The 18,758-nt window shown below is 45.8% G+C and overlaps 1 protein-coding gene across 1 annotated transcript in view; it reads right to left on the bottom strand.

Moving 5' to 3' along the window:
• The window catches only part of LOC119386471 (dual oxidase maturation factor 1), a 346,172-nt gene that overhangs the window by 126,426 nt on the left and 200,988 nt on the right, over positions 1–18,758 (bottom strand). The window contains exon 4 of the mRNA XM_049413941.1: positions 5,157–5,219. Within this exon, the coding sequence (XP_049269898.1) occupies positions 5,157–5,219 (63 nt within the window). The remainder of the gene's footprint in view (positions 1–5,156; positions 5,220–18,758) is intronic.

Here is an 18,758-nt window from a genome sequence, read left to right as displayed (position 1 = left end):
CGTTGGCTGCTACGGCTTATTACCACATTTTTTGCACATACCATAAGGAAACATTAAAAATGACACTGATTACGCATATCACGTACATCATGAAAGCAGTGCGCATCTCATCCTCGTTTTTGGCCAAGCTACAATTTGTGTCGCACATTTGCTACCTGCTAGGATAGTATCTATCGGTACCATCGAATAAAAAATTTAATATTCAATGATACCGAAACAATTCGCCGCGCACAATTCTGAATGCAACGCGCGCCACTGACAGAACTGTACAGCGCACTCCAGTGAAAATTCCAGCATCTCCAGCGCTTCCCAGTGAGCGCCAGCGCCACAGCGGCGAAGCTAGTGCCCCTATCAGTGCGACGCAGCTCTTTCCCAGTGTTTTCACTGAAGTGCCAGTGATCGCTGCGTGTACCAGTGTTCCCAGTGCGAACCAGTGCCCGAAAACCTACTGGTATTCCGCTGGCGGTACTGGGACGGTGCTGGTCTTTGCACTAGCGAATGTAAACTTTATTGGGTTGCCGAGATTCATTGAAGCGGGTAAAGGTGCCTTCCATAATAATCTGCAAAAGTCCTCTCTGGCGTTTCAAATGGCATAAAATATCTGCTTAAAAACCAATGAATTTAAGTGGAATGAAAATCATAGTACGATAATGACGCCCAAGTGATGTAAGCGTTTATAGAAGTGTTACAGCCCAGTAAATATTTAAAAGTCATTTTACATCGTTTTATGCAGCTACACAGCAGCCGCCGCCGATAGACTAGTCTAGTCATGGATGTCCCGAATTTCAGGAGTCCAGTGCTGGGCAGTATCGAAGATACACGTATCTTAGATACTATCTTAGATACTCTTTTGGTATCTTATATCTGTATCGCGATACGTCTCGCAGGATGAGTATCTGTATCTGTACTTCCGATACATTCAATAATGTATCGTGTATCTTAAGATACAAGATACTTCTATCGCAACCGAACCGTGAGAAACAATAATTGCTGGCCAAGCTCTGCTTCTCAAGCTGGTACCGGTGCCACTAAGCCATCTGAATAAGATAAGTCTAAGGGCAGTGACGTTATTTTATTTTTACGCCAGAGTTATCCAGTGAGGGTGCAAGGTCAGCAAGACAAGCACGCGGACGTCTACGCCCAGCCCACGTAGCTTTTGTTTTCTTGATTTCTTTTCTTTTTAGTTGCGCCAATGCCATGGCACTTGCTTTAGCCACTGTCCTGCGCCGCGCACTCCACTACGTGCGGCGTCTATCGCGCAAATTCTGATGTTGTTACAGTGTCGTTATTAAAGATTCTCTTGCGTCTTGCTCCGTAACGAAATGTGATGCGTGCAAGAATGGCGTTGCTTTGCGTCGCGTGGATTTTACATATCAGCGAGTTGAAGGATTTCGTGGATGTAAATTTGACTTGCATGCATTGAATTGACTTATATGCAATTAAGATTTTAACAACTTTAGCACCACTGGTACCGATGCTAGATGAAATAGAGCAAGCGTTTACCTAACAGAAAATTTCTTGGCGTACCGTATTTTTCACTTCTATCTACATTTATTTAAAGAATTTATAAAATCATAATTTGATTATTAGCACAAGGGCTTTCTTGGGTGTCATTCTGCATCATATACATTACCTAGGTCTCTGCACTGTTTTTCCGGTCTGGTCACTGCAGTATGTCTTTTGTAACGCGTTCGCAAAATAAGATTTCTGCGTTATTCTTCTAACTGTCTGCTTTATTTCCGCTACTGTTTACGCATTTACAAGTTGCCTAGGCGATTTTGGAAAGAAGTATATTATTATGTGGGCGTGCCTTGTGTATACAGTACAAAATATTCTGCTTACAGTTTAAGAAAATAGCGAAATTGAGTTTGCATTATAATAATGGAAATCATTAGGGAGCCACCTTAAAGATGTTAGGAAGGGTATTCGAGAGAGATTGTTTTACTGAATGCTCCGTTTTGCTCATGAGCGTCCCAACAAGCCGTTTCACGCAATTTTCCATAGGCACTCAGTTTTGGTACTAGTTGAGAAGGCGTATATTGAAGGAAACTTGCGCTATTGCCTACCAGTGCTTCATCGATTATCACCAGCAAACAAAAGAACTTTAGAAGCCGCACGAAACAACTGCCTACAAATTTGTCTAGGCCTCCCGAAGAGCTCATCAACTTCGGGAACTGTAGCGGAAGCAGGATGTCTTCCGCTAGAAGTCATCTCTACTCAAGAAACTCTGCGCACTCATTTTCTCCATCTCCTACAAGGGAAGAAGGATTTTCTGTACCGCGCACATCTCACCCACAGCAATTCTGCATTCGGACAAGCCCTGCAAATGCTACAACTTACTGCTATTCGACAGCCACTGTAAACAATGGCTCCGAGATTTTCTCCATGGACACTTTCGCCTCTTGATATAAAACCATTTGTACACAGGCATCAATGGAGCAAAGAGACGCATCTCACAGACCGCACTGCTGCAGACTACTCTCCTCTACTTAGCCGAGCACTACACCCAGCACACTCATATTTACACTGACGCCTCCACCACTCAGGAGACTTCATCCTGTGGCATCTACGTGCCATCCACAAGACAAATGCTATCTTATCGGCTACAGAGGAGGACATCCTCGACAACAGCAGAACTTCATGGCATCAAAGAAGCTGTCCCCTATATCCTACGTCAAACGCAGTATTGATGGGTGGTCTTCACCGACTCCAAGGGAGCTCTACAGATACTGTTCAACCTCTTAAAGAACACAAATCATCACCCGATTTCATTTGATATAGCGTACTTACGCCCCTTGGCTGTTACCACAGGTAACTTTATCATATTTCAGTGGATACCAGCTCAGTGCGGTATTCTGGCCAACGAAAAAGCGGATGAAGAGGCACGCAAAGGCCTTCAAAACCGAAATTGTAGGCGAACCTATTTCACTAAATCTGATGCTTCTCAGCTGGCTCAGAGACTTGCTTCCGAAGAAAACAAGAGGCTCTGGAACCTTTCGACACATCACTATGCTTTCCTCTACTCTATCGACCCACATCTAAGAAGAACATTCCCATGCAGAATTCCTCGCCATCTCGAAACTCTGTACCATCGTCTTCGACTAAACAATGCTTATGGAAACAGTTTATGGTACCGTTTCGGTCAAACCGAAAGTCCGTACTGTTGCTCCATAGAAACTGTCGAGCATATTTTGTTTGAGTGCCGAGCGTATGCCGAAGAGCGTGCGCTTTATGAACATTGCATGCATATGCTAACCAAAAGAACTTTATCAATTGACTGTGCCTTGGACCCTTTACCCTGCGCCACGCAACAGAGGTAAGCGATGAAATTGCTATTCCGGTATTTAGAGAGCATCGGTCAGCTCGACAAACATTAATGGCACCTTGAAATCACGAAATAAGTCACTGTCAGAACACGTCCCCGCCCAAGAAACAAAAAACTCAGTTTGTGTTTTTACCTCTTTTTTATTCTATTTTAACTTTTTATATTTTTTTCTATCTCTCTCTCTCTCTCGTTGTGTCTTTCAGTCCCCAATCCCCTTCCCCACGCAGAGTAGCAAGTCAGCGAATTTACACACACCGGTAAATTTTCTGCCTTTCAATAAAGAGTTCTCTCTCTCTCTCTCTATTGTTTCAACAGGTACGTTGACGATACTTCATGTTCACAGCTATTAAGGGCGCCGTCTGTATTATGTTTCTGTACTCATTCAATGTGAATGTTTGATACACAACCACCTCTCTATTTTACTTATATTTGTTTTCCGGTTTAGGCCTTCTTCAATATTTTTCGTATTACTAATCGCCACGTAATGGGAGATATAAGCGGCAATAGCGCGAATAGCGGCGGTGTCCTGCGACGCTTTGTGCAACTATACTATAAGTCTGAGATATTTCTGTTTGTACGTTAGTGATTGCACGTTAGCGTTGTACGTGAGTATATCAACAAAGAATCCCTTACGCCAGCAGCTAAGTAGAACATGGAAAATTCATTGCAGTTTTACGTCATTTACGTATACACCAGGGGTCTCAAGCTCAGCTTATAGCCAGCGGGCCGCAGTCGCGAAATTTTGCTCCAAAGGACGGGACAGTGAAGATGATGGGGTCGGAGAGATTTTGAACAAAATGACGTTGTTATTTGAAAGGAAGCCTTTCCCATATCTCATATATAGGTCATTTCTAAAGGGGATTTGGAGTCAGGATTCGAAACATCGATACCCATTTACACAACGTGTGAAATCTGGACGCGGACTGAAATATAGTTTTTGTTCCGCGGTTATGTTTCAGCACATGGTGACCACATGTTCCTCACGAAAGAAAGGCTTAAGACCAGTCATGTCTGTGTAGCTCACGAACACACTTATTTAGAAAATAAAAACAAATGGGACGGAGACGGTCATGTGTGCCGTCCGGGCACTAGCGGATGGTCTCAAACCCTGTATACACCATGAGTTCCCACCCCCCTCCCCTCCTAAACAAACAGAAAAGTCGCTACCAGCGTTGTTGCTGTTGTACACCTGTCCGGATATACGGTATTGTGCAAACTGTCTTTTACGGACAAGGTAAAAGTCCACACCGGTATTTGCGCCGTCGTGCGAAGGCTTCTTACTGACGTTATTGTGATTATATGGCAACCCGCTAGCTGGTCGGCAAGGTGAGCAGCGGCTCCCATCAATTGCAAAAATGACAACCAAGAACCACTGTCAGCAAAGTGTATAAAGAGTTTTCCTGTGAAGAAGCTAAAACAAGCCCCAGTAAGTTGTTTTTAAAGGAAACTAATGTACTTTGAGCAAGAAGGGCAATACTCTTGAGATACTAACAGACATTTCATCAAAGTGTAACAAAAACTGGTCACAGTTAAGTAATTTTCAAGCATACATTTTCGTGTTTAGGCGTTTACTGCTACATTATACGAATCTGTAATAACAAATTTGAGAATGTATTGAAGTATCTTAAGATACAATTGCCAAGTATCGTATCGGATACAATTATTCCGGCAGTATCTTGTATCTGTATCTCAAACACTTCTTGCTTGAGTATCTTGTATCGTATCGCGATACAATTTCAAAGTATCTTTGCCCAGCCCTGTTCAGGACACCATTTAGCGCACAAAAATTGGTGTGCACACATTTGTGAGGAAGCAGCATGTTTAAACTTACGTCTACGCCACGTGAACCTCTCGTTGAAGTTGATCTCTTCCTTCTCGCTGTACCTCGGCATGGCTGCAGAAGTAAAAAAAGTAAATAAGTTTGATGCAAAGAGAAATAAAAATGAGTGCGAGTTCATCGCTACAACTTCAAAAAATCGGTTCGAGCGATGTACGTAATCAAAAGGAGCCATACAGTGCCTCAATATGCTTTTTCGAAACATTTATTTCAGGTTACAACATTTGCTTTCCTACACAAATCTATAAAACATAAACAACGTACTCAAACTTTATACTATACACATGAACTCTTAACTAAAATAAACGAGAAAAACAAGCTATGCCATTACTTCATTAAAACAGAAGATCTAAGTGACCTCAACGTTTTTAAAACGTTTCAAAACCGCCTGATTAAAGGCCTTTCAAAAGTCAAGCGGGATTACTATAATAGCAGTTTGGTTTACTAATGGACGTGCGGATATCATGTGCAAAAGTTAATTTCTGATTTCACATAAAGATTTTCCTCAGCTTAATTCTATAAAAATAGATGACGTAGAAGTATCGCAGCAAGTTATAGGTAATCAATTTAATAAGCACTTTGGTAACACTTCTTGTATTCTAAGCATAGAAGAGTCCGTTTTTCTTTATCCAGTAAATGATAATCAGGTTATGCATATTTTGCAACAACTCAACGATACTAACTCACTAGATGGTCTTCAAACCTATAAAATCCGCTTCTGACATTATTCTGCCCCGTTTAACGTTCGGCAGATCCCACGGATCTGCCGAGGAATATAAAAGAATAATTGGTATTTTCGTAGATTTTACAAATTCACTAGACCTTCTTGATCACACTCTATTAAATAAGAAAACTCCACTGTTATGGTTTACGTGGACACGCGGGTGATTTACTGATATCCTGCTTAAACCATCGAAGACACGCAGTCAACATTAACGGTTTCACATCAGAGATGCAGACATTTGAATGCGGAGTCCCTCAAGGAAGTATATTAAGCCCTTTTCTTTTTAGAATTATTAGTTACGTAATACGCACTTCATCTCCTAAATTCATAATATAAGCCGACCACACGAGCATGTTCTTCTGCGGCAATGATTTAGATATATTACAAGCTGCAAATCACGCGCTAGAGAAACAATATTAATAAAGCGAAAGAAGCGGATTGCGTGTGTTTATTTCAAAAACAAAAGTCACGTTTAGAGCAAAGAATGAAAATATTCAACCAAATATAGAAATTACACTTCATTCCACCCCGTTAGAAAGTGTTCCTACATCGAAGTTTGGTTGTCCTGTGTAATGAATCGATGTCCTAGTCGCGTGATCGCTAAACTATTTCAAATATTTGGTGTCTTTTTCCGCAGTCAGGTTCTTCTTCCTCCAAGCACCATGATGATGTTATGCGATTCGATTTTTCTGTCTCGACTTTTGAGGTAACGCATCAAAGCAAAACTAAAAAAGTTGCATATTTAACAAAAAATAGAATTCTTGCAAATGTCCCTATATTACAACATACTAAAGAACGTTTGCACAAATATAAAGTACTTCCGGTAGAAAGCGCGAACGCAGCCACACATCTCGGCGAGCTCATGAATGGCTTGCTGAAACGTTTAAAAAACACTATGGTTGGCATTTATTAGCAAATAGATTGCCGCGACTCCTATATAATTTGTGTAGAAAGAACATCAGTCTAGAAAACGCTACTAACAAAGCAATTTTTGAACATATCATTTTCCAAGATGTTTAATATTACTACAAAGATGTATTATTTTTTGTTTGAATAATTTAATAACCTAATCTTATTACGCTACATTTCTATAACATGATGACCAACTACTCTAAATACATTGTACCTGATGTTGCATATTGTTTTCATTCATTTTGGTCCGCCAAATAAATCACGTAGTTGTAGTGTAATGTCATTTGTTAACTGCTCATTTATGTATGTCCTTGTATTGTTCAACCGGCGCCTCCTCAATTTTTTCGGTGCCTGGGCGAACGCTCCCTTCGGGCCGTCGAACGCGCGATCCGCCTCCGCTCGCCGCTGCCTTGCGGTGGCGCTGTGCGAGTCGAAGCTGGAGCTGAGCGGCCGCGCGTATTACGAAGCTCACGAATTCGTGTTTTCATCAGAGTTTAATTGCATTCGTACCTCACGCTGGCTCTCACAGGTACAGGGTGGGTAGAAAGAAACGCAAACGTAGCGGTGCGCTGTTTTCATCACGCTCTGGCCGTGGTGGCAATAAAAAGACGCTAGATAATATTTGATTGTGTAATGGAGGACTCCGACTTTTCATCACTCACCCAGGCTACAACCACTTGAAAATAAGTGCGAAACAGCAAAGAATGTAGGTGCCACATGTTTGCGTTTCTTTCCATCCCCACTTTACGTATTCCGCAGACAGTCTGTGAGGCCGTGCTCTCGGTTCATTCTTGCATTCGAGTTTGACAGCATTCGCGTTTTATTTTTTTTTTTTCAGGCTATTGCACTATCGTCACTCGCATACCTTAGTATGTCCTACCGCTGTTTTCCACTCTACAAATGGAAGGGAAAGAAATCACGATTGTCTTTTTTTTTACTTCCCTTTATTGATAAAGAAACAAACAATAACTCACAGGATCCCTTACGCATTCACCTAAGACGACTGAAAGGCGAAAGCCATCGGCTTTTGTTTTCTTCTTCCCAGTCAATGTATTGAACATCCCCTGCCTTCCTTTGAGATTTTTCTGCACCTAACGTGGTTTTCCTACAGCCTCAAGAATCGGAGGCACTGCAAGCTTTCTGCACCTCAGATGGTTATGCACTGCCTCCGTGATCGGCCCATTTTGACCAACCGAAGATGTAATATGACCACGTCACGAGAGGTGACGTCACGATGATATCACAAAATTTTATTATTTGTGACGTCTAATGACGTCATCACGTGATCATTTCTTGTATCACTCCCGTTGGCGCTGCCGACGGTCTGTTTTCACGTTTGATGAGGCATCTCAGGCTTTCGCCTTAATACACCGTTCGGCTGTCCCTCCACGAAATGCCAGCTGCGGCTGGTGTTCGGGAGAGGTGGCTTGCAGTAATTAGGAAGGATAATTGGTCTCCTAATACATCTTCAAAGTACACTACAATATGTAGCCGTGATTTACGACCTGAAGATTTCATAGAATATAAGAAGCAGCGGCATAAGAAGGGTGCAGTTGCGTCAGTCTTTACAGACTACCCTTCACGTTTGCAGGCCAAGTTAACAACTGAACCAAGCATGGCAAGTACCACTAAAGGTGACAGTGCTGCGTCCGAACAGTCAACGAATGTATGTACCAGTAGCAACGCTGCCTCGCGATCGCTGCCATGTGCAGCGCTGACATTAGGTCCCGAAGCTGTAGAATCGGAGCCCATAGACACCACATGTGCTACAGCCAAAACAACCGACAATCATCATGTAAAGTGTCACAATGTATGTGTGCACAAGCTGGGCAGGCTACTCCATGCGACACAAGCTTCCAGGTCGACAGCCATTCGGCCTCTCCTTTGCTCACTACCGAAAAGGCCAAATGGAAGAGAAAAGAAAGAGCTGAGGAGCCAAATACTGAGGCTACAACAATCCGTCGACAAATACAAAGACAAACTCAAGCAACTGACAGCAGGCCGCATTTTTTACGCCTATCACATCAGCTTAAGTTGAGAGCCGGCACTACGACTTCAGACTTGAACGACAACGTCTGTTCACACACATCGGCCAGTGTTGCAGGAAGCGCGCGGCATATGTAGCTGTTTTTGTTTGTTTTTCGTACCACTTTGATTTAACTGGTTTAAGCTCTGAAATGGTGGAATCACTTGGCATAGTTCCTAATTTTCTGGCACCAGCTGTTGCTTTCTCTCGGTGGCAACAAATGCAATTCTCAAAAGCTCTACGAAGGGAACGGGTGATCACGTATATCCATGGAAGCAGACTTGTTGAATTTCGTGCTATTTACCGCATCAACTCCAGGCTCGCATGTAGTGTGCTACACCAGCAGACACGCATCGGGGAACATTAAGCGCCCAAGCTTTCCGTATTAGCTCCTGGCAAATGCTGCTTACAAAAATACACCTTGCAGCAGTCAAAAATCGACTCTCAGTCATGCGAACGTAACGGTGACAAAACAATATTCCGCGTATCACTGGCATGCGCTTTCTGGTATGGACCTAGCAGACGACGCGCGAGCGTCTCGATCAGATAGCCGCGATCGACAGATGCCTTTGAAGTGGGCTGGGTGCCCAGAACGACAAGCGCTTCATGATTTCCGTTCACAAGTTTTCATTATACTCTAAACAGCGCGAATACAGGTGAGAAATGAACCTTATAGCAGCTTTGAATGCAGCCACGGCATTCGTTTCCGCGAGCGACGACGCGACGGCGGCTTTACTCCGGTGGCGGCGCCTAACGGCTGACAACCGCACTAACGCCGACGGCCGGTTGCCATTGCGCTCCTCTCCTTCGCGCAGGGACGGAAACATAGAGGAGGCGCTGGTTCAGCTTATGGTGTGTTAGTGGTTTCCACAGTGCGAAACGTTCTTTATGCATTATTTCATACGGCTCGATACCACCAAGGTGTTTGTTTGTTCTAGGTGTGCTCGGCGCTGTCAAGCTATCGAAAATAGCTTTTACCGCGGGCTCCTTGGCTATCACGTATTGTTTTGATAGCGAAGGTAAGGTGAATTGATTTAACCCTTTGAGGGTCGAATGTTTCGCGAAATGCAGTCCAAAAATGTGTAATATTTTTATTGCGGAAATAAATTTTTGACACCATTGTATTTCACGAAACAATCTCTAAATTTCTTTTGCGTGACCATAAATTGACAAAAAATCATTTTTGTTGTTGCATACACAGGGTTTATTCGTAGTAACATCCATCAAAATAAAAAATAAACACTTACACGATTTTTCACAAATAAAAAATATGCATTGTATTAAACATTGTTCACAGACATACAAACATACGCGCACCAGAGTACTTTCTGGTAAAAAAATGTTCGTGCTCCCCAAAACAGGAAGCACAACCACGGCGGCGTCGTTTGCATAAATTAGCGCCGCACGGACACAGGTGTAATCGCGCCCCGGGGAGGAATAAACGATAGAGTGACAAGCAGTCGCCCACAACTAGACAGCCAACAGATTTGAAGGCGCGAGACGCGATAACAACGCGAAGGACGAAACCGAAACCACCCGCGCCACGTGTGCGCGTTCTGATGCGCAAGTGAATGCCGCAGCGACTCTTCAGAAAGCAAAAAAAAAAAAAGAACGGAGAGACATCGGCGCATGAAAAAAATTCCACGTATCCCCGAAGCATGGCGGCACATTCCAAGCAAGAGGAATGATCGAAACAGGCGGGCGTTTTCAATCAACCGCACCGTGGGCGCGCCGCATTGTGAAGCAAAAAAACAAGGGAGGTATTGGCGCATGAAAAACATTTCACGTATTCCCGAAGTGTGGCAGCATATGCCAAGAAAGAGAAATGGTGGAAAAAGCCCCGCGTTTTAAACATACAGGCTATGCCGTACCTGTACGACGGAAACCCTTTGGTGCCTGTTAGGTGATGCCGTACATGTGAGGCCAAAACCTCTAAAGCGTTAATACATCGGGGATTGGCTCTATCAAAATAAAAAAGAATGTGCAGTCGGCGATTGCAAGCATTCTCGTGTGCGCGAAATCTATCACTATAATATTATCTGCAATATTCAACATCCTTGAGGTAAAACTAGGGCTGCCTTATACCAAGCGATTACTTCGCATCAATAAAAATATAGTGACAGGCACTTATGAACATCTCCGGTCAATAGCCACGCTCAATGCTTGGTTTTCGATCGGACCTATTCACGCGAGATGCCATGTTTCAGCTCACAACATCTATTCTGGACGCTCTCATACCTACACACACCAAAGCTGTCCTGGCAATTCACCTGAAAAGGGCATTAGATAGCGTCAAGCAGGGAGCCATCCTAAATGCCGTGAACGAACTCATGGTTGGCCAACGAACTTATACCTATACAATGACTTTCAGCAAAACGAAACGGCCACGATATGTGCAGAGAATCATTGTACACGCCGCTACACACTACCATAATATGCACCCCGCAAGGATCCGTGCTGTTCACCTTCCTATTTAACACGGTACTTATTCCTCTTACGCGGAAGCTGCAGACCATTCCCCATTTTGACTGTACCCTGTACGCAGATGATATTACTTTGTGAACTACATGTGCATCCGACGCCCCGATTGAAGAAACACCACGAACAGCTGCCATGGTAATGCAGCACGAGGTCACTAAGGTAGGCCTCAGCTGTTCACCAGAAAAATGAAAACTTTTCTTGCTTTCGGCAAAACACGACAGACCATCAAAACTGTTTATCAAGTTCGTCAAAATCTGAATACATGGTAGTGATATCCCAAAGGTCCCTATAATTTGCATCTCGGGCAATTCTTGCAGCGATATGGGAAATATACCGAAATAATCAAACACCTGAGACACACCGAAATCATAAAATACTTAAAGAGCACGCTGGCAGTCACCGCGCAACTAACTAGCAGAGTCACAGATAAATGTCACGGCGTGTGAGAAGGACATACTTTCAAGGGCGTCCGCAGAACATTTTGCAGGAAGGTGCATCTGCAGGGGGGGGGGGGGGCGGCATCCACAACAACCAGCCGTTCTTTCACTTCCGTGACATATCCGGCAAGATTAGTCATTGCGTGTAACTTGAAACGTTGGCTCGTAGTCCTGAATGCCGTTTCTCATGCATATGCGGGACTTGAGTGTGCTAATCAAGCTGTGTAGCTTATTGCTACTGTATAGAAAAAAATTGCAGTGGCTTAGCTCGGCTATGCCAGGATATATGTAGCGTTAGCAAAGGTTCAGCTTATTATTCTTAGCTTTCCATATTTTCTAGGATTATCAGCCTTCTGTTCATTCCTCGTACGCTGAACCGCTAATTGCCAGGCAACTACTTCGGGGTCCGATGAGATAAGCTTCTCGGCTCTTCTGCGCCGTCGAGCAGCATTTGCGCTCTCCTTCTCCATGGCGTTACCAACCTGCAAACGCCAGTCAGGCGCTGTCAAGCTGCCCCAGCGCAGCGTCAGACGGCGACTGCACAGCGAAGGCGAACAGCTGCGCCCGCGCCGGCGCCACTGTGTGTATGTCTACGGCGTTACTTCTCTCGAATGCGGCGCTGACCAGCAGCGGCGAGTCGCGCGGCGGTGGCGGAGTCTGCGCGCGCGCCGGCGCCAGCCTGTCTGCCGCGCCTACGACGCCACTCCTCCCGAAAGCGCAGACCAGCAGCGGCGGTGTCGGAGAGCGCGTGAGATGCCAGCTCTGGTGACCCAGCTGTGTGATATCACTGATCCTCGCGCATGCGCAGCACGGCTCATGACGCTCCACGCGAAATCGGCTCCGACGAGGCAAGTGTAGCTAACGCTACAAAATGCTATCCAAAATTCCGGGAGGGGGTCCGCTGACTCCCCACCACCTTGCAGCCCCCTCTGGACCCCCACGCATATTATGCAAGTGGCAAACGCGTCTAATTGAGCTCCTTACCTTACCTACCTTACCTTACCTAAACCTCAATGTGACCAAAACCCAAACAATGAACAGTATAGGTAATCAGACAAGCTGCCAAGGCAGCGCTCCGCCTCCAAATAAACATCAGTAACGAACACCTGACAGAGTTACGGGTGCCTAACACCATGCAAGAAATAACAAAGGAACACCCGCAAGCACAATGTCTCGAACTAGCAAGCGCTCCTACCAGAGGACATACACTTTCCGAACTCCAATTTCGCATCCCCATCAATAATGAATCCCTAAAATCCCTGCCCAAGGAAATTCTTGAAAGGTTTTGCATTCGACCGCAGCTCCGTAACATGCACAACGACCGAAACTGCGAGCGATGGAATGACATAGCAGCAACACTCCATGAAGCGTACAGTGCAGGGGCGTAGCCAGAACTTTTTTCGGCGAGGGGGGGGGGTTCAGTCATATTTCATGTATGTTCGTGCGTGCGTATGTATGTGTGCGTGTATATATACGCAAGCAAAATTATGTATATGCACACAAGCACTCATGGGTGTGAGTAGAAGTGAGTATGAACGTGAGTGAGTACTCATGAGTGTCAGTAGATGCGAGTATGAACGTGAGTGAGTGCTCATGAATGTGAGTAACATGAATGTGAACGTGAGTGAGTGCTCATGAGTGAGTGGGCGTGAGTATTAACTTGAGTAAGTACTCATGAATGTGAGTAGACGCGAGTATGAACCTAAGTGAGTCAGAGGCATTAGTGTCAGTAGGCATGGGTAAGAAAGTGAGTGAGTACTCATCAGTGTGAGTAGAAGTGAGCGTGAATGTGAGGGAGTGCCCAGGAGATTGAGTCGACGTGAGTGAGTACTCATGAGTGTCAGTAGAAGTGAGTATAAACGTGAGTGAGTACTCATGAGTGTGAGTAGACATTAATGTGAACGTTAGTGAGTGCTCATGAGTGAACTGGCGTGAGTATTAACTTGAGTAAGTACTCATGAGTGTGAGTAGACGCGAGTATGAGACTGAGTGAGTCAGTAGGCATTAGGGTCAGTAGGGATAGATATGAACGTGAGTGAGTATTCATAATTGTGAGTACAAGTATGAGCGTGAGTGAGTACGCATAAGATTGAGTCGACGTGAGTATGAACTTGAGTGATTACTCAGTTGTGACAGTAGGCGTGAGCACGAACGTGAGTGAGTACATATGTATGAGTAGTCGTCAGTTGAGTGTCAGTGAGTATTGACGAGTGTGAGAGGACGTGAGAATGAACATGAGTGACTGCCGGTGAGCGTGAGTTACCGTGAGTATAGCGTGAGTGATGACCGATGACTGTCAGCAGTCGTGAGTATAAACGTGAGCGAGTACTCATGAGCGTGAGTAGACGTGAGTGTGAATGTGAGGTTCGACGAGTGTGAGTGGAAGTGAGAATAGTCGTGAGTGAGTACCGATTAGTGTGAGTAGAGTCAGTAGGAACGTGATTGAGCGCCGATGAAGGTGAGTAGGCATGAGTATGAACTTGAGTGAGTACCGATGAATGTGGGTATGAATCGGCGACAGCGAGTGAAAATGAGAATTTAATGTGAGCCCCGAAGAGCGTGCATTTTGAAGGTTTTGCGCATGTCTGTACAATTTCATCGCTTTTGTGTTAGGAAATTTTCAGTCGATGTCTAGCGCCCGTCCTGTCTACGTGTTCCTTTCTCTTGTGGTTATTCCGCTGCGCTTGCTAAGGTGCGCAAGATTTGGTTCCTTTGGTTCGAGAAGCGTACCACGGCCGTCTGCGTGGCAAGCAGCATCCTACTACAGAGCGAGGCTATTGCTTGGTAATACATGGTGAAAAAACACTGTGATTATCGTGCAGTGAAAGGAGCCTCCTCAACGCATGTAATATTGCGGGGTAGAAGCGTAGAATCGCGCCAGGTATGAAGCATGGGAATTGCGCAAAGAGTATGTGTTTTAAAGGTCCATCCAGCACAAAGCGTTCGGACATATTTAATCATGATCAGCTGCAAAAGCATCAACAAAGTAAGCAGCTGCATAGGTTTGCGTGTTGCCTTACGTTCGCGTGTGAGCCCTTCGCCGATTCACAAGAGGAAGCACTTGGTGTAGTGGGCACTTAACAACTTTACTTGCAGTAGGCATTTTAGGATAGTTTTAAACGGCCAATTTTACGAGCACTGTCGTTCGTTTCCTTACGGCACAGTTGAGGCAAGTCCTGCGAACCAAAGCCGTACTGGCAATTGCTGGCAAAAGAGAGAGGGGAAGTGGAGAAGGGGAAGAGAGGGTGAGAGGAGAGGGGAAAGGGGAAGTGGAGAGGAGGTGTGTGGAGAGGGTATGCGCATGAGCAGTAAGAGTGTGGTCACGCCGCACACCACCACCACCACCACCGGTTTGAACTCCGCTATAAGATGCTTCGCATCGAAAAAGTTGTTTCAATAAGGCATGCGGTGCACACAAAAAAAGACATGGCTGATCCCTCCTCATAGGATTGGGTATAACAGGAAAGTGAAACGTGTCTACACAGAAGTAGTGCGTGCTTATTGCGTAGTGACATATGATAGCTTGTGCAATGTCTATTCGTGTTTGGCAGCTATAGCACCGTTTGGCGTGGATGCACCCATGTCGACGCCTAGTTCGTAGAGGTTCGTAGCTTGAGCCGTAAACGCGTGCGTCCCGCTGGCTTGTGTCTCTCTCCACCAAGGACCGACATTCGCCCGTCGAAATCGTGTCCTTTCTGCAGCGCGTATTGCAGAAGATTTGTTAGTCGGTGCTCTCGCAATCGAAGTCGTCGGCGACGGAGAAATCCCGTTGGTGCATGTGGAAGCTGCACTACTGCGATGAGCCGGCGCACGCTGACACGAAGCGAAAGGCAACCAACGTAACTGTGCCTAGGGTGCCTCGGCGACGCCAGCGCGGCCAGTGTCCTTCACTGGTATCGAGACGCTTTAAAAATCAGCTCCGATATCACGCGCAATCTCGGATTAAGCGCTAGTAGGTGTCCATCGTGACGCATTACTTCTCTTCACCTCTCACAGACGGCGGCACCGCCCCGCTCCGCGCCACCTGCCTACACCGCCAACAGAGAGCACCGTGCGAGAGAGAATGCGTGAGAGATATAAGGCGCGTTCGTGAGTTGTCCAGCATCTGTCAAGGTAGCTTAGTTGGTTTAGCGTCGGGCGCTTACCGTCGCGGCCGCAACGTCGAGGGTTCGATTCGCAGCAGGCGATCGTTTTCTTGGTTTTTTCTTTCCCACCCGTTGGCGTCCATTTTATCAACGCCATATACGCAACGGATGTACTTGGTGAACCCCGGCATAAAACACTTTCGTGTTAAAAACAGCATGCATATTTCGAAATACGCATCAACGCGAAGTGCTACAAGCGTATTATTGTAATAAAGCTGCTAACGGGCTGCATTTGACATCCACGTGATGGACGCCGCCGCCCCTGTCACTCGCAGTGTTGCTTCTGAAAATCGTCCGTTCTCCACTCATTTCAGTCGTCGTGCGAGAGCGGGACGTTTATCCAAGATTCCTTATGGGCTTGACCGTAGAGAGGCGAAGCAAGGGTTGGTTCATGTTGTGTTCTGTCATCGTCATCGTCTGTTATCTTTGGTAAAACTTGCTGTTGGGCTAGTCGGTGCATGTTGGTGCATCGTCTATTGTTCTCGCAGGCTGGGATATCTATGCTCGCCGCCCGGGCCTGAAAGTTGCCGAGACAAGTTATATGGCAGGTTTAGGGGCGAAGCACCTTAGGGTTTCGGCTTGTCGGTAGTGCGTCGTCGTCTGCTGTCGCCGAGTGAATAGTCGTGACCAATTTGCATGCTTCCATCGTCGTGTCGTGTCCATCTACTTGAGCGCAAGAGAGGGCGCAACTACCAGCTCGCGAGGAACGATAACGCGCCCTCCACCGCGAGAGACAACGCTGGCGCAGGCAGCGTCTCCTAGCGAGTTTCTTGAAAAAACCGACTGCTCGCGCTGCACAACCGTTGACCGGCCACCGCGCTTATATAGGCACTGGATCGTGACCTCCAATGCAGTGCCGCTGGGAGATTTCTCTTGTGCGTAGTTGAACAATAAAGATTCGCAGCGTGCACGTTAACTAAAAGCGGACTTCGAGTCTCTGTGTCAAATCTTTCTTCTGTCTCTCATTGTCCATTATCAGTGATATTTGTGTGGGAAACACCGGCGCACAGTGCATGCTTCGCCCCTCCACAGGTTTCACGTTAGTGGAGCTGAAACCCCCTTCCCTGCATGCTTCACCCCTCCCCAATTTTTTTTCTTTTTCGAGGTACTCGCGCTTTTATTCGCCTACGACCATGCCTGTAGCGGTATAGGTCACAGTTGTAAAGGATAAAATAAAAAAACAAGTTCTTGGATACCCATGTGGGTGTCGCCATCCAACAAAAAAGGTGAAGAAGAAAAAAAATCACGCCATATCCACGAAGTGAATGATGATTGAGGAGCTGGCTTAGAAATAATCGGATAAACTGTGAATTCTCCATACAATTCCCCTACTTTCATATAAAGACGTCACACGTTGTTATAGTAGCGATTGTGGTCACGTTGTTGTCGAACCACAAGCGGTCGCAGAACTTGCAACTGTGGCGGAACGTGTGGTCTGGTTCGGCTTCGCTGGCTTGTATCTCGGGGTCCGCACGACGCTGACGTCTCTCCGCGACCTCCCGAGCTCTCACCGCAGGGTCTTCGCGGCGAGCCCGCGATGCTGCTGCCTTGTGAGCCCTCCGCTCCGCCGCCTTGTCTTCTTCGTTCATGTTATTAGTATCGAAGCGCACTGCCGGAGTGGAGCGAGCACCGCATGCTACAGTTGGCTGTGCTATATGTGCTTTTGCTTGAGTTATTATCATCATCAAGGCTCTCGAAGAACGAGAGGACGGAGACTTCTCTATCGCGCGAGCCTGCTCATGTTACAGTTGGCTATGCTATATGTTGTTTTGCCTTCGTTAATGTCATCATCAAGGCACTCGAAGAACAAGAGGAAGAAAATTTCTCTTTCACGCGAGCACGCGCATACTACAGTTGGCTATGCTATATGTGGTTTTGCGTGGGTCAATATCATCATCAAGGCGTTCGAAGAACAGCTGCGCCTGTAGCGGTCGCCTCTGGAACTAAGGTTACACTTACGGCGCGGGATTTTGCCCCAGAAAAAGAACCTGGCGAGCCAGCCCTAATAGGAAGTGTGAAATATTTCTCGGCTGTGGTCGAGCTTCTGATTCTTGGTGAAGTAGAGAAAAAAACGAGGGTCAGGATATCTTCTCTGCTGTGAGCTTCGTCGAGAACAATGACAATGAAAGAGGCATACTAGGTAGAAGCCTGCAAGATGGAAGAAGGGTTCATCCACCCTTTTGTGTATAACATAGCTACAAAAGACTCCACACAGAAGCTTCATACTTACAGAAAAATTCGTGCTGGTCCAGTGACTGCACCCCAAAGAGCAGGAGCTTTTCTTTATGAGTAATGCGTCAGATTTCGTTATAGCTCTTTGCTACACACGGGTGCTCGCAAAATTTTCCAATTTGAAAATGAAACCGAAGCACAGCGCGAGACAAAAGTGACCACAGGTGTCATCGACTGCAAGGAAAATATGTTTTGGGGCTCAAGCGACGTCCACCGCGCAACTGTTGAAGTGACATCGCTATGATGTCAACGGGCATTCACGCTGAAATGTCGAATCTACGTTCGCTATCCTAATAAGAGAGCTCAACGCAAGGTAAGAACCACGCTTTACTGAAGGCGAAAAAAGTATGTTGATCGCTTACGTTAAGAAGTACAAGCACACCATCGAGCGCAAAAATAAACTGATGTTGTGCTGGTGGCGAGCAAAAAAAAAGCCTGGATGGAAATCACGAAGACGTGCAATGCGCACCGCGGTTCTCACCGCCCGAACATCTCAATTGAATAGCCTCAAGCACAAATGCAACGCGAGAGCACCACGAAACTGGTGAGCGCAACATGTACTGCATGACTGGCTCATTCGGGCTACTATTTTTCTGATCGTCCGCATGTTTTGTAGTCGGAAGATGAGTCAGTACTTTA

Source organism: Rhipicephalus sanguineus, chromosome 3 (genome assembly GCF_013339695.2).
Source record: "Rhipicephalus sanguineus isolate Rsan-2018 chromosome 3, BIME_Rsan_1.4, whole genome shotgun sequence".
Lineage (NCBI taxonomy): Eukaryota > Metazoa > Arthropoda > Arachnida > Ixodida > Ixodidae > Rhipicephalus > Rhipicephalus sanguineus.
Note: the sequence above shows the minus strand (reverse complement) of the source record. Positions and strands in the feature narration are given on the sequence as shown.